General features: G+C 40.4%; 1 protein-coding gene and 1 long non-coding RNA gene across 9 annotated transcripts in view; both read left to right on the forward strand.

The window, feature by feature from the left end:
* LOC311435577 (uncharacterized protein) overlaps nucleotides 1–22,877 on the forward strand; it is an 81,097-nt gene that overhangs the window by 19,721 nt on the left and 38,499 nt on the right. For 6 of the 8 annotated variants that reach the window (XM_084516740.1, XM_084516736.1, XM_084516739.1 and 3 more), the window contains exon 2: nucleotides 22,255–22,446. The exons of the other annotated variants lie outside the window; for them this stretch is intronic. In XM_084516740.1, coding sequence (XP_084372866.1) covers nucleotides 22,442–22,446 — 5 coding nt within the window. In that variant the 5' untranslated portion in view covers nucleotides 22,255–22,441. The remainder of the gene's footprint in view (nucleotides 1–22,254; nucleotides 22,447–22,877) is intronic. 8 annotated transcript variants of the gene reach the window in all.
* Nucleotides 7,910–9,480, forward strand: LOC311435578. Its single transcript, XR_014692219.1, has 2 exons — nucleotides 7,910–7,958; nucleotides 8,725–9,480. It is a non-coding gene; the product is annotated as an uncharacterized lncRNA (long non-coding RNA).

Consider the following 22,877-nt stretch of genomic DNA (forward strand, 5'->3'; position numbering starts at 1 on the left):
TGGCTGGGGAAGAGCTTTATAATTGTCCATGAGGATGTCTGAGCCCAAGTGATAACTGCAATTCTCATTGAAAGAATGCTGAAGTGGAGGGGCCGCAAGCTTGGCAGTTAGCAGCTTTTTGTTTAGAAGGAAAGTGTTGTGGCTCAGATTTTGAAAATATCTCTCTAACACCGAGTGTTTCAAGGGAATGGCTTCTGCCTTGCAGTGATAGGAGGCAGAGCAGGATCGGGCCCCTCAAGAAAAGTAAGACACAGTGTTCTCTCCAGAAGTACTGCAGGGGTCATTGAATCTCCTGTGTTTAAGTGGTGTTGCAGACATTTGTGCAATACAGACCATACATCTTTGTCAGGGTGACAGGTCTCTTTCAGAAGGAAGATTTCTCCTCATGCAAACCACGAAGTACTGTATGTTCTCTATTTCATGTGCGCAACACTGTCTGAATTCCTAAACTTTGTAATTCCCTCTGCACCATCTGTACATCTTGTTGGAGGCTGGAATACTGATGAGAACTCTCCTGCGCTTTGAGTATGCCAAAATGGAGCCTTTAAATCATCACCTCTTCACAAAGGAGGTGATTCTTGATGCTCTATCCTGTTGCAAGCCTCACATCAGCATTGTTCCTCTGAAAAATCTTCCTAAATACTGTTGGGAGTCTGTCAGGCACTCCACGCTTGCATATGGGTTACAGATTAAAATAAAGTAATAACGCAAGCAGAATATTGTCTTAGGGGAAAAAAAACACACTGTAATATTCATTTGTCATGTATTTGTTTGTTAAAGCAAAGAAAAAATGAAACAACATTAGTTATGAATGAAACTATAAGCCAGCATCAGACGAAATTAAGGAGCTTGTTTAAAGGCTAAGTCTTTATTTCTACCTCTATATCTTGAAAATATTTTGCATTAACAATTCTGTTGACTACAGAGGGACAGCTTATGGCTAAGAAAACCAGAATCTATCTTTGATTCTGCCTGAAAAGACTTAGTAATGGGCAGTGACTGAGGAGTGATAGAGGAGGAAATTGCTTCTCCATTTGGTTTTGTAAAGGAAGGAAAGACCTCAACAGCACAATGCTGGTAGAAAAGAGCAGGGAGAAAGAAAGGAACGAGGGCTAGAAAGTCAGAGAGCCATCTCTGCCACAGTCTTGCAGGAGTACATGGAGAGACAAGCTTCATGTAAAGCTGGACTGTGGTTTTCCTCTGGTTAGACAGGGGAATTCAGAGTCACCATTTATCTTACTGATTGGCAGTCATGTATGCAGCGAGGGCCATCTTTCTGGGAACTTTCACACACTCTTTTGTCTTTCAGCCTTTTGTTATCCACTCTTTTTTTTTTTTTTTTCTTTTTTTTTTTTCTAATGGAAGAGATAACTTTTGTCTATGTGTATTTAAGATGGAAAACTACAGCTCCAGCCTGGCTTTTTTTTTTTTTTTTAACTGTAAAATTGAAAGCATTTTATAGAGCAAGTCAATACCGTGGCAGAAGCATGCACGAGCATGTGGATGAGATGAGCTGGCTGTGCAGCTGCTGGTACCTGTTGCGAGCAGGGGCAGGCATGCAGCACACAGCAGCACGGCCAGCTCAGCCTCCTGGCATGCTGCAAGCAGATGAGTGATGCTCAGGGAAGGAAAGTGCTCATGCATGGAGAAACTAAACTGAGATACATCTGCATTAGCGTTTTAGCCTCAGAGCATGCGAAGTACATTCCTTTGGGACAAGGATAAACTAGAAGGTGTGCAGCAGGGGAGCTTTGCTTGTGCTGCAGCCACTTGTGGCTGTCCTGACCATGCAGCTGAACTGAGCTTCTCCATGGTGACCCCCCTCAAGCCAGAAGCTGTGTGGACATCATGTCCTCAGCACCAGCTGTTTTGCTTTACAGAGCACAGAGTTTTTACGTAGTGCAGCATTACTCACTCATGTATGTGTAGTCCTGGTGAAGTGACTGGGTCCAAACCATGAGAAACACGTGGAATACAGGATGCTCAATGTTAAAGAAGAAGAATTTCTTTGTGGTCATTTACACATTCCCCATGCAACTTTTGTTGATACAGTGCATTAATCCCAGAACTTCAAGTGGGCTGCATTTCAATAGTTCATTTTTTAAAAAGTCCGGGCATTTACTGAGCTTTGAGTACCCAAGGAATAATTAACTATACTATTGCGAAGTGGCCAGATGCTGCCTTAAGATGTGCTTCCAGGAGAAAGCAAAAATCCACTTGAATTCTTTGCAACGCTCGCTCTGCATCTGGAATGCCCAGAACTCACACAGAGCCAGTTCTGGGAAGGATCTGCATCTTCCACTCACCCATCCAGCAGCAGCTGAGGAAAAGATCTCCAGAGCAATAGTACAGCTTGGAGTGACCAGCTGCAGCTGCTCTTAAAGGGGGGAAAGCCTGAAAGCCACCTCAGAGCTTGCGTTGGGAAGCAAAACATTCATAAAGCCCCCAGAAGGACCCCTTGCATTGTCTGGATTTGGTGCTGTGCTCCATGAAGCCTCAAGACCTGTTGCAGCAGATGCGCTCTTCAGGGGTGAATTTGGGGCAGACAAAGCTTGTCCTATACAATTTGCTCTTCTGAAAGCCTCATCCTGCCAAAAATTCTGTAGCTCAGTTCTAAACACGTAGTTAGTGCTGGAGAAAAAGACCTACTGCTACACACCACTAGATGTCAGAAAAACTACGTGGTTCAGCTGGAGAGGAGGATGCAGCTGAGGAGGTTTGTTCACTGTTTATGCACTTGCATAACGCTTTGGACAGGGCCCAAGGAAAACAATTAGACATCGGAGTTTATTTTTGTTTGCATGAAATAGTAAATATGCTGTTGGGTCAGACTCCAGTCTCATTTCCCTCCGAGGAAAATGGAAATAGACTTTTTGTCAGGACTTCTGCCACCCTGGAAAACAGCAATTGCTTTTAGTCTCATCAGCAAATCCTTTCTGTGCCTTTGTATTCTTTGTATGGAGCTGGGTTCTGAGTTTTAGGGAAATCTAACATAAATTTTGTGGAAGGTGAGTGGGTTGGTTCTGCTTCAGCAGAAATGAATGCTGCTGTGGTTGGTGTGCTCGTACATATGCACTAAACATCAGATATGATGTTTCTGTAAACAAGAACATCCTTAATTCTTAGGATGAATCCGAAGGTTCAACAGGGTAAAGTTGGTGCAAATTGAAGGCTTTTATTATGAGCAATACAGGCTGTCATAGTAATGTCTAAAGCTTCCTACAGAACTACAGTGAAGTATGTGCAGGTTCACCTAAAACTGTGCCCTAGTCTCTACAACACAATGTAGTCTTAGGAAGTGAATTTGTCCTTCATGGCTACTGTTCTGCTGCTTCGCTGATGCAGCTGCAGAGTTTGGTTCATATACCTGGCTGCAATTCAATGCATCAATGAGCTGTCAAAATTCTGCTTAAATACTGTATATAATGCAAATAGGCAGGTCACTGCTTTATGCATAGGCATGTACGTATCTGAATACTTTACAGGCATTAAAATCCCCTTTGGAAACAGCACAAAAGTTCACACTCAATGTATTGATTTTATATGCTAATGCCTGCACCTCCCTTGGGGAGAAAAACACATTCCAAAGAAAAAAAAAATGCATGTCTTGTCAAACACGAACACTTCTGAAGCAGTTCCATATTTCTAAACACTTGATTCTTGCTAGGGACTTGTGCAACATTCAATCTTTAAGAATCAGACTGCGACCTTTGGCAGGAATATTGCCAGGAAAATTAGAGCAGTATTAAGACAGAAAGAGTCTGAGGAACGCGGGTATAGATACATCTCATTTACTCAATGTCTTGAATTCCTGTCTACAGGATTGTGCTTCTTTGTTGTCTATGAACTGCTGTATATATGTCCCAGCAGTAATATTAAAAAGGTGGAACAGGAGTTGAATACAGGCTATTAAAAAAAAAAAAAAAAAGAAAGTATATATTGCCACTCCACTGGAATAAATATGTTTCACAGATGAAAGCCAAATGGAAACATTCTTCAAAGAATCATGTGTTTTAATTTCAGATTCTATATTATCAGCACCAGTATTTATTATTGATTCAAAATTACTTTTTAAAGGTTGTTATAATTTGCTTTCTGTTTTTGAACTTTTGAAAAGAGGATTCTTCATTGTGAGGATTAGAGATTTATATTTCCTAATGAAAACTGAAATTCTTAGATGTTGCATGGCTCAAGGGCTAGGCATTTAAGATAAAAACCTCAAATCTGGTAGAATTCTGACACGCTTACGAGTCAGCAACAACACATATTAAGGGCCTTTCAGCTAAAGGGTGTAATTCTTGTGGTGGTCTTATAAAATACCTGATTTAGCATCATAAATTGCCACACCATTTAGGAACACCATTTAGGAACACCATTTAGGAGAATCTGGTGCTGGGGAGAAGTGTGAAAGCTCAGAAAGCAAGAGGTGTGTGGGCAGATCTGCAGGGACCACCTTCTCCACCATGTTCCTGGAGACAGCCATTGACTGGCTGTAACTGAGCTCAGGAGAATAAATAGATCCTCAAAACCATGTCCTGGAATTGGTAATTCTCCCTAGATCTGACTTTCAGGTTACCACAGACTGAACTTGAACTTCTCTGAAACCTCTGAGTTAATTCCCTGGTGGGTCCTCCCTGGGCTTCCTTTTCATCAGTGAAGATCTTTGGTAAGGATGCAGCTGACAGTGGCGTGGTCTCACCTTTAATCCCACCTTGAAAGTCTGTCTGTGAGTCACCAGCTGGTATTTACGATGAAATACCGACTCATGCACTGACATCTGTAGTTGGGTTTTAAGGCAGGAGAGTTGTCTTGAAGCTCCTCTCCCTCATTTTGATTTTTTGGGTCATGTACTCTTCTATCCAGTGCCTTGTGCACAGAAATAGCAGGGAAGGACAGCCTTTCCTTACACCACATGAATTTACAGTGAACAGCTTTCGAGTAGCTAGAAGCAGCAGCCAAATAGTTCTTCTGCTGTGTGGGGATGAAGGACATTGACCTGTGCATCAGTCAAGTGAAATGGGACTCACCTGTTGTCAGTGTAACCTCTTAAAGATAAAACCTCTTTCTGGTCAGCTGAAGAAAATGAATTTCTTCAGGTGTAGCTGAATGCATGGCTAAGCCTCAGAACTGTTAGAGAAAGCTCTCAAGTGCTGGGCAAGTTTTGGGTGGAGTGAGATTTTCTGTACAGAGTATGTTTGCTGTCAGATTAGCAATTGCAAGCGATAATAATGCAATGCAGAAACTGCAGACTTCTAACTCCTGCGATCTCCAGATAGTCCTGGTCTTTCCTGCTTCAGACTGCTGTGTAAAAAGAAACCTTGGTGGTGATTTACAGTTATTGCTTGATCCATTCATGGCTTTGGTTTTATGTCTTGCCTACATTATTACTTTTTAAATGTAATGTTAATAAAAATGCCATTGTGGCCCCTCTTATAATATTTTGTTGGAAGATTTCTACTCAATGTAGTATGGATTTTTTTTTTTTTTTAATGAGAAACCCTGCACTGGCTTTACAGTAATATATTTAGAAACACAGTTTTACACAGGGGCTTTTGGGTAGAGAGTTTGCAATCAAATTTTAAGCATCTAATAAATAGGGCTGCTCAGAAATGCCCCTGGCAACACCTCTCACTTTCCATTTGCATATTCAGACCTTACGCATTTTGAATTTTGCTCAGTTTAGATACCTAAAACCTGCAAAGTAAAAGCCTCCGTTTCAGAATCGCAAATACAATATTCAGCAAATATTATTTGAGTTCTATATGACTCAAATGAGAAAGCTTCAAAACCTGGTGGTTTTGTTGCTTTACATGGGTTTTAGAGCAAGGTCTTTGGACACACAGGTACAGGAGTGGCTGGGCTCACGTGCAGGCAGGGTGGTGGGAGAGGGACTCATTTGACCTTTTCCACCAGTCCCTGTACGCAACATGGGCAAGTGATTTTAATTTAGCCATGGTGTGATTTAATTCAAACAGAAAGGGAAAGAGCTGAAGCAAAGTGCAATGGAAAAGACTGGCCTTTGTTGGCTTTTGGTATGGATTCATAAAAAAATGGGCCCTGGTTCTTGCAGGGGAAGTCTGTGGTTCTGTGTATGCACTTGGACAGTATCATGTCCTCTGCTTGGGTTTATCCAAAGGATCAGAGATAGTGGGTGTATAACAACAGCAGTGGTGTGCCATTTATATATTTGTGTGTAAAAACATGCACTGTTGTAAATAAAAGTGGGCAGGAGTTGTGGTGCAAGGCTAATCAAAAAGAGAAAGAGAGGAAAAATTTAAAGTTTCTCATCTCAGGTAATAGCAGGGAACACAATCTGACTTAGGATGTAATCATGTGAGATGACATCTGAAGACTTTGATGAGAATCTGACTTTTAGATTAAGAACACCACTGAATTAATATGCTTGGATTTTACACACAGTTTATATACCTCCACAGTCTTCAGTGCATCCTTTGTCAACACATTTCCAACCCCTCTAACCAGCTTTGTCTAAAAAAGACATGAAGGAAAAGATTCATCTTATTAAGTAGGAAAGATTTATTTTTTTCCTTTTTATCCCTCCAGAATAATTTTACCAGTATCCTCAGTCATATGGAGTGTAAAAAAGGTATTGTACTTCTGTGGGACTGTAATTTGGTGGCTCATCCTTTTCCAGATGGGGATACTGGAGATCAAAACCAGAATGTAACTATTTGCGTGATGGGCTAAAATGCTTCAAAAGATTTTAAAAGTCAATAGGTGTTGTAATTATGGAGTTTTCTTTACTATTAGTCTAAATAAGATGGTTTTATCTGAACTACTATGAGCTTTAGTTTTATATATTTGACTTTCATCCTTTCCATCTTATTAATGGGCTGGTTGTTTTTTCCATTACTCATGAAAAAAAGATCCAATTCAAGCTTAGCTTGCGTAACTGTAGCTTCAATGACAAGATGGAATTGCTTCTATTTCTACAAGCCCTGATTTGCCTCTGAAGATTTTTACTATTTCATGATTTTGTGGGAAGTGAAGAAGATTTTCTTCTTTTGTGCCACAATACCCATTAAATCCTAACCAGCAGCAGTATTCTGGGTAGGGGATAAATTGTTGCATTTGGACTTCCTTTGCACTAAACCAGATGTTTCTTCTTGGGAGTTTTTAGTTTGTGAGGACAATGCCCTGAACCCTTCTTAAGGATCTAGACCCTATTGGCATCCTATGATTATGTGAGGTCTTGCTGTGAAAACCACCTTCTAGAAGTTAAATTTCATGTTTTTATTGTGCATGCATACATGTAGATAGATATGCACTCATAAATAAACATTTTTTAAGTTTGTTTATAAAATCTCTTTTTTCTCTTAGCTAGCTCCTAATTGTTCCAAACTGACCATACTAAAATAGAGATGAATTCCTTCATGTGTTACTATCCAAAATAAAGTTTTGGGAGTTAGAGGAAGATTTAGTTGATATTTTTACCTGATAAGAAGGTCTACTGAGGATATCTAGGAAGAACATATTCCAGCTCTTGACCTACAAATTGAATTCTTGCCATGAGTTGTTTTCTTAAGAATAGCATGGATAAAAAGCATAAAATATATTTGGAGTAAAAATATATTTGGAGTCCTTAAGTTTCCAGAATGGAATTTGTATGTATTGAGTAAACGAAACTTGTTAAAAGATGTCAGTAAGAGGGTGATCTCTTTCAATGAGGGTCACTCTTTACATATTGAATATCATTTTCCAAACTAAGATGAAGAGCCCAAATATCTGTCCTGTAGATAGAAGATAACCATAACAATGTGTAATTTGCAGGAAAGGAGCCCTGGAATATAAGGCAAGCCAGAATCGAAAGCCAGAAATGGCTGTCCATCCCCTCCGTCATGTTTAGTAACAGCCTAAACTTGGTAGTTGCGAGACTACTCCTGAATCCCATGAAGATTTTTTCTGAGAGCTGGCTTCTTGGGAATTTCTGCTTCTGAGTATGTACTCATGGTAGAGGGGCTTTGGAGGGAGCAAACAATGTTGTAGATGTACAACAGCCAGTGACTGAATACAGAATCCTTATTGTTTTGCTGTTTGTCTTGCTAAAAGTAAATAAGAAAAATGGAGAAATAGTGCAAAGCCCTGAGTTCCATTTCCCAACTGCCTCTGAAGATGCTAATTAAAGGGATGTTAGATTTTAAAAAAAGCATGCAAAGTGAGTCCAGGAAAATAATGCTGCCAGTAGCTGTTCCTGTGTTGAAATTCTAGACAGTCCCTGGAGATAATGGAGAAAAAAAATACTGCTGTGATTGCAAAAAGGACAGTAACTGACTAAAACCCAAAGTCTGCCTTGAATATGAATGTCACTGTCTTCCTCCAGTTTATTTTGTAACGAACTCAAAAATCAAAATTACACCTTTATACCTCTTTGCATAGAAGAGGACCTCTCATTAAGCTATCTTGGCAGGTATATAAAATGTGTCTACATGATATTGCTCAACATAGGGCATTTAATTGTATTTTCTGATATTTGTTCTTGTTCTGAATTGCAGGATATGTACTGAACAGTGTATCTATAGGGTTTAATTATGTCCACTATTAACAAACCAGATTGGAAAAGGCATCCATAAAAGTCTCTTGCATGCCATAAAGGAGATCAGCAATGACAGCTCTGCAAATTTCTCTCCTCCAATGTCTTCGCACTGCGTTGACATCTAATGGGGTGAATAATTTCTGATAATGTTCTAAACATTCTTTCCTCAGACCTTGTGCTACCATATAGCAATGCTACAGCTGCAGGAAGGAGCAGGCAAACCTTTTGTGAAAGAAGGAAACCTGAGAGAGGTGAAAGCATTAAGTACACCCATGCATTCTGCATGTCCTCAGAGGACTTTGTGTAACCAGGTCACATGGGGCCTGAATCCCCATACAGACAGTAAATCAACCACTACTTTTTGGGAAAAAGGATATGTTCATATATATAAATTTGTGGCTGAAGATCAAGACAGAAAAGACAAAGATGCGGGCTGGGGAAGAGGAATGTGTCGAAAACCAGACCATGACTATCACATTCCCTGAAGAGGCTGCATTATATATTTTCTTGGATACCTCAATGCAAATGTGACTTCATGGCTGCTCTCAGACACCACAGCTGGGAAAAAGCTCTCTTAGGCAACTCTTCTAGCCTAGTCTGCCAAGAGAATGAATGAAAAGCTTTCCTGCCACAATAGGTAGGCAAGTTTTTTTGTCTTCTTGCCATACTTTTATAGATAGCATGCACGGGTATTTGTCAACCTGGAATCATATCTCTTCTTGGCAGCTGCTGCTTTTCATTTTCAGGTATGTTCACGTATAGCTTATGTCACTATTGCATTATGCTCTAAGTCTAGGAGTTGAATGGCCTACCTAAAATTAAATGTAAGTGCTGTTTCTTCAGCTGAAACTAGCTTCATGCTAAAAATAATAATAATTAAAAAAAAAAAAAGGAAAAATATTTATAATGCATGTACATGAGCACAAGGAAGCTACAAAGGCAGATAGATGCAAGTAGGAACACAGCAGATAGCTAACTTATAAAAAGCACAATAATCATCTGGGATGCAGTGCAAGGGGTAAATAACGCTATAATAAAGAACAAATGATTATAAATGCTTTGCTTCTTCCCCTCATTGCCAGGATAAGTAAATATGTGCAGATATGCCAACTTTTTCTGTCCATGTGTTTTTACAAGTGTTTTTTTCTTGTTGTTTTATATAGAAGAGATGTTTTTCCGTGATGTGATCTGATTTTTATATTACTGTATGTGACTTTAATCTAAGATCTGATTATTTCTGGGAAAAGAAAAATGATTCTACTGATCTGTGCACTTTGTGGAAACACAGAGGACAGTGTGGCTGGAATTTTCTATTCCTCCTGTAAAGGGTTTTGCTAAAAGACTCTTAACTCTTTGAGATTCACACCTTCTCCACCACTTGGAACTGATCTGATCTTTGTCCATCCTTTTAAATGGTGGAAGTGGTCTTTTGGCTCACATGAAAGCTTACTTCGTGTAGATCACATGTTTCTGCCAGGCCTGTTTAGCTCATTGTAATAATAAACCACAAATGTGTTCCAAAAAAAAAAAAAAAAAAAAAGGCCTCTGCATTTCAAATTGTTTTCTTTTAGCATAACTGCAGAGATCAGAATGTAAGATGAAACACAAATCTGCTTTTGTTGGCCTGTGTCCTTGGTGTATTATGACAAATGAATTATTGCAGGCTTTGTGGGAATACATTATGGGGTATATTAAGGCCCTGAGAGTCTGTGGAGATCTGGAGGAAGAAAGAGATGTACCTATTAACTGATGAGCTGTGCTGGGAAGTGCCGCTTGTGGCATAGGGTGTCTTAAGGGGAAAAACACCATGCTTTGCTCTGTCTCTGGGTGACAGTCACCTCCCAAACCAGTGTCTGCTAAATGCTCATGTCCTGATCACTGCAGATTGATGGGGTGGCCTGGGGACAGGGAACTCACCTGCATGTGTCCCTGCAGGAGAGCCTGAGGTTTTGGGTGCAGAGGTAGCAGGAGCCTATGGCAGGGCTCCCATTTACCCCACAACTGTCAAGCAAACTCTTTAGTTATGGCTGTAGAGGCACTAGGCAGGCTGGCAGCCCTGTTACTGAGGCTGCTCACTACTTCTCACAGCGAAACTCTGGTTTTCATTTTCCACATCTTTTCCAAAACTTCATTTCGGCAAACTTTCCATGCCTTGGGCAGGTTTTTTTCTTTCTCAAAATATCAGTCAAAAGAGTTCTGCTGTTTATGAGATCAAGGCTGAGGGTAAACAATCCATTGGTTTCCAAGGCTAAAAAAGGTTAGGTGACCTTTTCTTTGGGAAGTTCAAGTGCCTTAAAGCTTTGCAGTATGGGCTCTTGGTTTGGCATGGGAGCTGCCTTTATGTCAGGGATGTGCTTTTTGGTCCTACAGGGAAAATCCACTCATGCTTTGCCAAGTTATAAACAGTTGAAAATATTGGAAATTATTCATGCTCAGAAGAAGCTTGTTAGAATTTAGCAACTAAAATCTCTGCGGTGTGCTGGAGCCTCTCACGGCTTCCTGTGCTGGACAGACCTCGTGTCGCGTGCTCCGGGCTCAGGCTACAGGGATGGTGCCAGAAATTTGTAATGGCCATTTCACACTGTTTGCTCTGTAGCATGGTCAGATATGAGTGGCGATGGACGCTTACCTTTCATGTGTCTCCTTTTTCATGTGTATGCAGACAGATTGGAAAAGGAAGCACTGTGTTGACAGAGACTGAGAGCAGGTGGGGAGCCTGCCCTTCCTGGGTGTAGGGTGAGAAATGGACCAGCTGGACGTGGAGGATAGGTTGCAGCGCTGGGGAAGTGAGGGTGCTGAGGAGAGACTAGGTCCTGAAGTCAGGTGGTGGGGTGTGTATCCACTGGGAGATATCTAGTTTTACTACTACACAGATACATTACTTCAGCAGAGCAAGCTGTACTCATTTGTGCTCCTTCCAGAAGCACCTTCATGTTGCTGTTTAATGCCAACTTTAAAAGTAATGCCTATATGTTATTATTTTTTTGTTTTATTCTAATACTACTAGTGTTGTATATGTACTCAGAAAGATACAGGAGCCAGGTTATGCTTGTTGCTGTTCCTGCCATTGACTTACATGACAGACTTGTAACGGTTTGTCCCTTGTTTTGGCCCATTTTGCAGAGTGAAAGACTACAGAAATACGAGATTTATTTGGATTGTAATTCACCAGTGATAACTGTTATATTCAGTGTTGCAACAGCATCACCAAAGAGTGTGGCAAATAGGGATCTGGATGTATACAATTTTCATAGACATTGGAAAGATTTGTAGGAGAACAGGATTGGGAGAACAGACAAGCCATTGCACATGCTTTTGTAAATTCTTTTGTAAATTGATTGAGACATGGATTATCCCCCTCAAAATTTGCTCAGACACCTGCACACTGCTGTGCTTATTTTGTCTGGGTGCCACCAGCTCAGACTCTGCTCAGTGCCAAGTGTCACCGAGCTATGCTAACAACCTGATGGACCTCAGCCTTTGGAAGGACACCTCCTCTCCAGTCTCTTCTCTTCTGCCATTGTGAATGCTGTATAGATCTCAATGTCTTCTTTCTCAGCCTTCTCTTGGCTACCAGCTGTCCACAGCCCCAGGTTCTCAAGTGTGAAGTGCTGACGCCAGCAGCACTGAGGGAAGCTGTGGGCAAGCAAGAGCCTGCATGTTGCTTAAAACTCCACGGGGCCTTGTTCAGTCAAAACAGAGCTGCTGCCAGACTGCTAATTGTGGTTCTGTCCCCCTGCCACTTGCACTCACATGTTAATGCTGAAAATCCAGCCCTTTGTAGAGCTCCCTGCCTCCCCACTACTCTGAGGGAGCTCTCATCTGCTACCGCCTCCCTCAGTGCATGGCTAGCTGTCTGACAGTTTTCACCATCACTTTTTAAGATATTTTTCTTTTTTTTCAAATGCTCCCCTTACCTTGGCCTGACATATGGTTTTGTTTTAGGAACACAAAATGCTTTTCCATAGGCAGCTGGTGAGGTCCCCAAGCACATGTTCCTCCAAAACGCAGAACCCTAGAAGACATCAATTCCCAGTAGAAAGGTTACTTACATACAGCTGCAGAGCACTGCTTTAAAGTCTGGGGGGGACTATTGTAGTCAGCTGACATCATTTAGCCACTTTGATTAGTTTCTTGCGCCTGATTGCTGAATGTCCTGAATAATGACAAATGAGGCTCCTTGAACAGCACATCTATATGCATTTAAGTAACAACCAGAAAATAAATCATCATTTGTTTCAGAGCTAAAACCAGGGAAAATGGCCCCAGGATATAACCAGATTAGCCGGACAGCATCTGAAACAAATGTAATTACAAAACACATGCATTGTAGCCAGAAGTATTGTTTGAAAAGAGGGTTTTTCTATGCTTCTTAGCCTTAAATAAGGTGGGGGAAATGTTCTTTCTGAAAAGGAAGCAAGGGAATTAAGGAGACAAAGACCAGCTTAAGAAACAAAACCACATCCATTCACCCACAACTCTTCCCTCTCATGAATGCATGTGGAAGAATGGGCAGGTTGTAAAGTCAGAAGAAAAGAACGCGTTTCTTCCTGAGAATGGGAGCTGGATTCGGGTAAGTCGATCCAATTTCTGTGTCTGTAGACAGAAACCTGCTCTTTTCCCCAGCAGCTCCCTCACAGCCCCTTGCACCCTGCCCTGCTGTGGTGTCCATTAGCCCCAGCAGCAAGTGCTGCTCCTTGCCAGACAGGGAGCCAAGCCCGTGTCATCTTCTGGGTCATCCTGGGAGCATGCTGTGGGAAGTCTTCTGCAAGGGAATGTCTGACCTGGTTATTTTAGAAATCTCTATTTTCGGTTCTTCCCTCGCATTAAATAGAACCATTCATGACTGACTGCTCCCACACTGTGTCTTTCCTGTCCCAATTGTATTTTTAAGTGGTTGCTTAGGACAGTCAGTACTGTTCCTTTTCAAGTGTAGGGCTCTTGGTTTTCCTGTAAAGTTTCTTGTGGTCTTTCATATTTGTACCCACAGTGTATAGCTAAAGTCCCCAACTGAAGGCACAAGAAAAAAAAAAAAGTATCATCTAAGCTGGATGTAACTTGTCAAATAACCTAAACTTCCACACTGGTCAAGCAGCTCGGGCCACTGGATGACAGCCGGAGTGCCTGTGAGGAGGCTTCATGACAGCATGAGGTGCTCCTTTTCCTTCCTGCTGCTCTCTTGGGACCAGCAGAGTGCGGGAGGTTCGCGGCTGGGCTCTCGCTGCAGCTCGCGGCCAGTACTGCTGCAGCTGTGCTGGACCATCATGAGAAATCTCAGGAGAGCCACTCATGGTTTCCTCACTTCTTTTCCTTTTTCCTGGGCTACCCTGGATGGAGAGTAGAAGTCATTCATCAGTTCACATGTTTGAATTTCTGTCCTGCTTTCTCCAGGGTCTTATAACCTTGGCAAGTTACTATTGAAGCAACTGCAAAGCTATGTCTAGTTTTTTCACTGTGATGCAGGTTGCTGCTGGTGAGAAGGCTGAAAGCAGCCCTAGCTCATGTTGGAACAGCAGTGGGAGGGTGCTTTCAGACTAAGCTGCAACCTGGAGACCAACGCACATGGCAGCAAGAGCTCATAAATGCTGGCCATTGGGATATTTCCTTCTGCTTGGAGCTGGAGGCTTTGCTCAGGAGTCTGGTAGAAACAAGTGGTTGTGAGTCTCTGCAAAGGTGACATTGCAATTTTTGTTGGTTGTGGTAAGGATGATTTTAATTCAAGAAGCTACAAGAAAATGGGCTCATAATTTTCCTCTCTCTCCACCTCTGAGCTTCATTTCCTTTAAAACACTCCTTTGAGATAATCTGAATGCTGTTCATTTTAGTTGAAGGCAGTTTACAAGTATTAGTAAAGGCTTTCTTGGTATTTTGGTATTAGTAGTTTGGTATTAAACTATATGGGGCCTTTTCTTTCTACTGCCAAGGTTCATGTGTTTTATCTTTATCATGTCTGCATGTTGGATAGAGATCCTTGCCATTGGCACATGGAACATGTCAGCAGCCCAGTGATACATTTCAGAGAAATAGATCTTCTGCCTTTATTTTTAACAAGAATCTGGATCTGCTCAGCTCCTTCTATTAAATAGAAGCCTTCACTTGCCTGAAATGTCTAAAACTAATGATTGGAAATTGTGGAGGAAATAGCTAGCAGTTTAGCATATTCACGTATCAGATTATGCTAATACAATGTCAGTTTATTTTAAAATAGGAGCAAATCACAGTAGAGCTTTTTTATAAAATGGCAGGTTTAATTCTGGAGCAGTATTTCCGTTTAATGGCATCAAATTTTGGTCACTTAAGTGTCTCCTTGTCAAAAGCGTTGAGTTATGTAAGGAAAAATAGCAGGAAAAAAATATCCATGATTTCTCAAAGTGAATATCACCAAAGAATGGCTCTGTTCAAAACTCTAAAAAATAAAAAATGAACCAGGCACAGTGGACTGAATGCAGACTTACATTTTAAACATGTAAGAGGGATTGCAAGGTGATAAAATCTGCAGGATGATTTTTTAGACAGGAAGCTGAAACTGCTTGCATATGAAGTGCTAAAATGTGACAAGCGTTGAATGTATTTTTAAAATGGGCGTGAAAAATCACAGCTATCTGCTTTCAATAAAGAAAGAGCAGGAAATTTACAATAAAACAATAAAACCATAAACCTTAAAATATGCACATACAGCAGGTGCTGATATGTACAGCAATGTTAGAATGCAATAAAATATCTCCCTATTGTCCAAAAAGAACTGCAGCCAGGATACGGCATTTGGCCATGTTCTGGCCTTGACATGAATTAGCTCAGATATCCAAAGCTAACATGTGCTAGATAAAGAGAGAGAACTTCAGGAAAGAGAATGAAAAGAGTGTTCTGGTTTAAATCACTAGCTTTACGCTATCAGGAGTTCTCTATTATTTTGGATTTTTTTATCTTTTTTTTTTTTTCTTTTTTCTCCTTTAGTAAAGAATGATTAATCTGGAATGCCGATTTATCGCCCTTTCATTCCCAAATTTCTGTGGCTATGATTAGCTTCCAGAGCTGTGAGTGAGGTGAGGACTGTATGTGTCTTGCCCACTGCATGAAGCAATGGGGGCAAGCGGGCATTGAATAACGTGCTATTTTAGTTTCCCTACTGGTGTATGCTCTTTCCTTCTGCCCTGCGCCTGTTGGAGCTCTTCTGCCTTCCGGGCATCAATTGCAACTGAGGGCAAAGCTTGGCACATCTTGTGGCCTCCGTTCTTGGAGAAAGCACGAGCGCTCAGTGACCGACCATCTGCTGAGAGATGGGCCAGGAGGGGTGAAGATACAAATCTCTGCTTGGATCTCCCTCTGAATTTCACTTAGTGTTGTATGTTGCTGAAGGGGATATATTAGGTATTGACACTGAGCAATACCCAAAGGAAGACTACAGAAGGAAAACAGTACTTCAGTCTCTTTCTTTCCAGGCTTATTAGGAGAAGCAGTGTGAGGAGCGTGACTGCAACCTCCAAACTATCCCTGACACTGTCCTCATGGCATACTCACTGAATGAACAGGCTGTCTGCCCAAACCCTTTTCAAAACTGTCTGTAAATGTCTATGAAAATGTCCTTGATTTTAGAAATAACGTTGTCTCATGAAATGTTCTCTCCCAGGACTCCAATCTAGACTGCTCCATTTCTCAGATTTACCAGCTGGTGAAAGATTGTGTTTTAGGAAAATAGCAACCTAGAATCAGATCCGTTTTTGGTGCAATGTGCAGGTGCACATATCAGGGGGCCATTGGAAAGCGTTTGTTTGTAGCTTTACATAATTACTATATATATATATTTTTTTTTTTAGGTTGTGGGATCACCTAGATACCCCAGGCAAAGAGTGAAAGCTATGAATCTGGTCCTTTTCTTTTTAACTTATTTGGCATTTGTAGGCTAGCCTTTGGGGCTATACCAGGAGAAGATACCGTCAACTTAGATGTAGTCAGATACTGCTTAATATTCAGCTTTTTATAGCCCTTTGGTCTTGGATAAAGCAACAACCTCTTTCTGAACATTGCTTTTTTCATTTGTAATCATGGCCAAGCAGTTATGAGGGGAAGTTAAGTGAATGTACTTAAATAGATCCAATATAGTAGCAAATGGAATCTGAGAGAAGGAAACTGTTTCTAAAATCATCTAAGCAAGTCTTCACGACTGTACACCTATTTCTAGAAGTTTTGAAAAACTCTGTAGCAAAGTGATGGGAATTGGATGCAGCAGGAATCAAGCAGCTGGACCCACTTCTCTGAAAGATGTCACAGTCCAAAGAAACCTTCCACAGTCTCAGGTCCTGCCCATGAGAACCAGGCTTCATCTTAAAGACTCCTTTTTTTTGTCATAGCTGAAATGGTGGTAACCATGACATATATTTTTTTTAATTTTAAGTTGAAGTTGTTTTTGAAAATGTTTATAAATTGTACTGTGCAAGTTCACCTGAAATGAGGAACAGGGGTATGCAAAGAGATTAATGATAAAGGAGACTGCTAATTGTCTTAAATTAAATTCACATGGCATCCAGTCCACTGTCTCCCATTTCAGTGGATCCTAACTCTGTAGCTGTGAGGTTCAAAGTGATTACAGAGAAGGAGAGACTTTAACATGATAATAAGCATTTGCAAGGAAAAAAATGTAAGTTCAGAAGATGAGGGATGAGAGTTTTTATCTTCTTCCAGATTCTTTTTTTAACTGTCTGCTTCAGCCCTTCGATCGCTATCAGAAACTACTGAAAAAAGGCTGGTCAAGAATACTGGGTTTACATTAACAATTTTTTTTTTTTCATTTCTTTATCTGAATAAAGATACTCATTTACCTACTCATCAGCACCTGTATCATTTCAAGACAGAGGCAGTGCAAATGTACTCCAACACGTGTCCCACATGCACATGACACTCTTCCATCCCATTTGTCTCCCTGTACCCACATCCTTGGTTCTCCTTGACTGCGAGTGAAATAAGGCTTTCAGACCACTTTGCACTGTATTGTCTCCATGGCATGTGGATGAAGCAGCTTATACAGATGCGGCGATGAACGCTCTTATGCCTCCTCACACTTTTTGGTGGGATGCCATGCTCGTCTGAATGCTAGGACTGTGATAAATCGGCGTCTATGCTGGAAACTTTTGCCAGCATAATTATGCAAGCCAACAAAACCTCTCTGGTGCACACAAGGCCTCGTACTGTAAATAAGACCCAACAAGAATTCTATATTATAAACAGATTGAGGACCACCACAGACTTTCCCCCTGTGGGTTTGTTCATTGTTTCTCTCTTACAATTGCCAAACCACTGGCTGTAAAACTTCCTTCAGTCCCTGCTTCATTTACACTGTGGGTTCCACAGCCATATCAACATGCATCATGCTCAATGGCAGTCACTGCTGTCTTCTGGCCTTGCCCAACTCTTCTGTAAGGGTCTTAGTGAGGCAGACTCGTGCACAGCTGCTACTGGAAACCCAGCAGTGTCACACCTTGTGCAGGAGCAGACTGTGCATTTTATTCCAGTCAGCCTAAAGCAAAGATTTTCATGAGAAAAATCTGCAGAAGTGAGAAGTAAGGGAAGGGATATGGCACCTTATTAAGGAAAGAGCTTGAGCTGAGGAAAATAATCTCAGATTTCTGTTATTCTTTAAATATTTCCAAAACTGTCTGTGCTAGGCTGCTGGCAATGTGAAACATAATAGCACCCCTTGCCTTGGACTCCCTTCCAAAGGCTGCAACAAATTTGTTTGCCTTTTCCCTGAAAATTTTAATGTAGCTATTACTTTATTTTACAAGAGTTAAAGTGGCATTGCAGAGCTTCTCTCCTTTGGAACAACAAGCTGGGAAGTGCACCAGTGTGAAGCAACAGTGAATGCCTCTGCTGTGGGGAGGGTTTTGGCGAGAGGGTGTGATGTACATCTGGGCCGGGGCTCCTTTCTCTGGGAACAGCTCTAGTCACACTTCTTACACTTGGCCTCTCTTGACTTAGAAGCTCGTTTGACATGCTATCTGAAGGGCAAAGCTGATGAAAAAGGCAGAGCATACTTAAAAAAAAAAAAAAAAAAAATACAAGAAGAAAGCTTTTTTGTTTGATTTTTTTTTCCAGTACATTGCGAAAGAACCTTTATGTTGGATGATCAATTTGAAATCCATGCATTAGGAAAGCTGGTGCATTACAAATCAAAAGAGGTAGTAACAGAAGATAACACTCTTGGCTTTCCACAATGGCCAAGAGGAGGTGTTAGGTTATTAGAAAGCTGATATGTGATGTTCGCATCTCATATTCCTTCATTTGTTTTCCTATCATTCTTGGGATGCTGTTTTTGACAACTGTTTAATTTCTTCCCACAAACATCTGCTGCTTGCTATGCTAATTTTGGTGCAAATTTATTCCAAGAACAGCCCTCCCAATGTGAAGGATAGCTCCTGGGCATAGGGGAACAGGCTTCCTTCACTCAGCATGACAAAGCAGAATGTCCTCACTTCAACAGATATGCCAAAATGTTCAAAGCTCCTGGTCTCTGATGTTAGTGTTTAGGAAAAACACATGCAGCTAAATAGCACCAGTTAGGATGCAAAATACTATTATTATTATTATTTTATTTTTTTGTGTGACTGAGAAAGGGGAATTCCATTTTTAACTAAATTGCAGATTTGGGAGTCAGTTTGGGAAACTTGGATTGCATGAACTCTTACTGTATTCTTCTCTGAAATAAGAGGAAAAACATCAAGAATCTTACCCAGAAATGTCATGTTATCTTTTAATCTGGATACTTAGCCAAACAAAAAGCAAGATGTTCCTGTATAAATAATTGTTGAGAAGCTGAGTCAACTTGTCAGCCTTTGCACCACATCAGTTCCTAAGCTCTATTCACCAGCTCCTCTTTCTGACCTTGCTGAATGCCCACTCTGAGCAGAGGGTGTTTGCTGCAGAGCTGCTGAATTACCAGCATTTGTTTTACAAAGTATACAAGAGCTGCTGAGCCACGTGTTGTATTATTTTAGGTGATACCATCTTTTTATCAAGTTAATTTTGCCCATCAGTGTGGTGTAGAATTGCATGAGTGACAACACAAAGGAAATATGAAGACAGCTTCTGACTTCTGTCATTTAGAGAACCTGGCACTTTAGAGCATCTTGATTTTGCCTGAGAAATACTTGCCATGGTAGACTGTCTTAAAAAAAAAAAAAAAAAGACAAATCTGCGATACAAATGCAGCATTTCTGCTCCCTGTCCTATTGTTAGCTTGTTAGCTCTTGCATTTCTGGTGGTGAGGGTGATCTGGGTTATGCTGAGGGTTGTCCTCGGGGCATTCTTCCGTCTGCACGAGGTCAGAGAGGGACTCTGTCTTCTGGGTGGTTGCCTCCTTTCACCGGCTACCAGCAACTTCATTCTGGTATTGGCTAACTGGTCAAAGCTGTTGGGATGAGGTGAGGTGAAAGGGTCAGCTATTATAAATAGACTCATAAGCAAATAGAAGAGGATTTCTCCGGAAACCAGGCTGAAAAAATGAGAATGACCTAGAACAGCAATGAAGAGGCCTAGCTCCAGCACTTCTGTTTGTATACAACATTTTCTGTGCTGCCTTCTTACACTGTAAACTTCTTGGAACCAAAATGGACACTTATAATTCCACAGAGCACAGCATTTGTCAAACAAACAGAGATACAGCAAAATTAATTACCAGTCATTCTCAAGCATGAGGATTTCAAATTTAAGTGAGAGAGACATCAAACATTTTAAGGCCTAAATATGAAATCCATTTTACTGTAATATTTTAAACTGTCCCCTTAAAACCACTATTCATAGTTTAGAATCACATTGGAGTTGGATGCCAGCTTCTGATTTGGTGGATGTTTTCTGTGCTGCTGGTCTTGGACTTTTGGGCAACTTTGATTAATCACCAATGTTATCTTGAAGTATACTTTGCCTGCTTTCATCTTCTGTCATTTTTATCAGACCTTTACAGCTGATAAATGCTGCATTTGATATCTTCAAGTTGAAAATATTTAAATTGCCTGGTATAGCAGCAAAGATGCACGTCCCTTTACCAGATATGGTGCAATATTGAAACTCATAAAATGTACCTTGCAGAGCCCTTAATGATCTAAAAATATCTGCTTGATTGAAATGATTGATGGTGCTTGTCTTAGAAAGTGTATCATGTCTCACTCACACTGAGTTCAAAACTTTACAGCCAGCTACCTCCCAGCTGGAAGAAGCCTTGAACAATAGCAGAATAAATCACGGGAAAAGCACAGCTTCTCTAGAGGATTTTTGTTTTGTTTTATTTGGGTATTTTTTTTCTTGTGGTGCAGAATTAAGAAGCAGTTACAGGTCCAGGACATACCTGAGAGTGTAGCAGGATTGCATCCTGCAGGATTTCTCATTGAAAAGGTTGATTCTCCTTGTTCTAACTTGATTATCTGCGGGTTTAAAACACGCAGTACAGCTGTGACGGGGTTTCTTCTGTAAGATATTTCTTACTAAGTAACTTTGGGAAAGAAGGAAAACAGTTTCCTAAAGCCTGTTTTAAGCCAAATAAATCCTGTGCACAGTATGGTTCCTGCTAAAATGAAAGTACAAATTAATTAGTCAGCATAACTAATGGTCTTTTTAGGAATCTACTGAAAATAAAAGACTAAGAAAAGATCTGTCATAATGTATACAAATATTCTAGAGGTTATTTTATACAACTGGCAGAAAACCAGCAAAATCCTATTTGCTTTGCAAACATTTTATATCACTGGGCTAGAATCTAATAGCAGAATGGAGAGAAATTGTGATGTACCATAATTCATGTCTCACAATTGTATTTTGGAGATTTTGCCTGTTAGAAAATAAAAAAAAAAAAAAAAAAGAAAAAAAAATACACATTTTTTTCCTTTCACCTAAGAAAGTAAAAGAGTTCTTTACTTCCAGTAAATCTGAAAGACAATAAAAACAATTTCAGCATTTTTATGCCTCCTAACTCTGATAGAAATCTGCAATTATAGCACTTATTTAATGCTTGCACCAAGGTGAATGAGAACAGCATCATATCTCTCATCTGTTTTGTTGTCATTAAATATAAACAGATCCGTTTGTATCAATTTTGTAATATGTCCTCATATGCAATGCCAGTACTTTGAATCTCACAGTTTGAATCCTCCTTTTGGGCTTAAAGTACTGTCATGTTAATTATGGTTTACTACATCTGGGTTTTAACCCTTAGGTTACTTCAACTAGTTTTGAGAAAATTCATTGATAGAACAATTGCTGCTGATTACACAATTAAAAATTATTGTGCTGTCATGAAAAGTAATGATCTCAGATCAAATCCTGTAACATTAAGACAGGCAAATACTCCCATGTGTTGCATAATTTACCTTAACAAAACTACCAGTGTAAACAAAGGGCATCTTGTGTGAGTTTTGAATTAGGAAACTGTGGACCTTCTACAACAGAGTCAATTTGGTATTATCATGATGCATCAATCTAACTAAGACTTCCAATAAAGAACTGCACCACATATAAATTATACCACTATAAACTACCACTATAGACACATGCAAGTCTCCTGTTCCCAACAGTCCAAGGGACAGGGTGTGTGGCTGGTCATAGAGGTATGTGAATGAAGTCATTACTGATCTAGGTGATTAGTATTTTTATCGTTACCTTTGTCTGCCCATTGTAACTCTGCCTATCAAATCTGGTCTTTGAATTCTAATCTGCAGGCATGAAATGGATACTTCCTCTCCCAGATATTTCCCAGCAAATTCATTTGAACTCCAACAAAACAGAGCCTGAATGGGGAAACACCATCAGGGTTCTTTCAAGAACAAAATTGTTAGCCCTGCCACATTTCTGCTGGCTCAACAGACAGCTGAATGGGATTTGTTTGCTGGCAGATGGAGGTGACTAATGATGTAAGCAGAACCCTTTTTTTTTTTGCATGGGCGACCTCCAAATGTTTAGCTAAATGGTGCCTAGCAGAAAAGGCAACAAACGTCAGATCCATTTTTAAAAACAAGTGTCCTTTCACACTCAGTACTTTGCTATACATTTTTGTAACATTTGTTTTAGTCTTCCTTCCTTCCTTCTTTCCTTCCTTCCTTTCTTCCTTGGACTAAGACATTTCCCTTTAAGCAAAGAGTATGCTTAACGCAAATTTAGTGGCAGATATGGCTGCATGCAGCTGCTCCATTTGAGGAAAAAAGAGAAAGTTTCCTTCTGAAATATCTCTGATTTGGCTGAAAGATGCAGAACACATTACAGAGACCACCAGGTTTTATTGGTTGTAGTAATCCTTGTTAATCGTGTAAGACTGGTATTTCCAAATTTGTGAATATGTCAATCA

This window comes from Aythya ferina (genome assembly GCF_964211825.1).
Source record: "Aythya ferina genome assembly, chromosome: 4".
Taxonomy (NCBI): domain Eukaryota; kingdom Metazoa; phylum Chordata; class Aves; order Anseriformes; family Anatidae; genus Aythya; species Aythya ferina.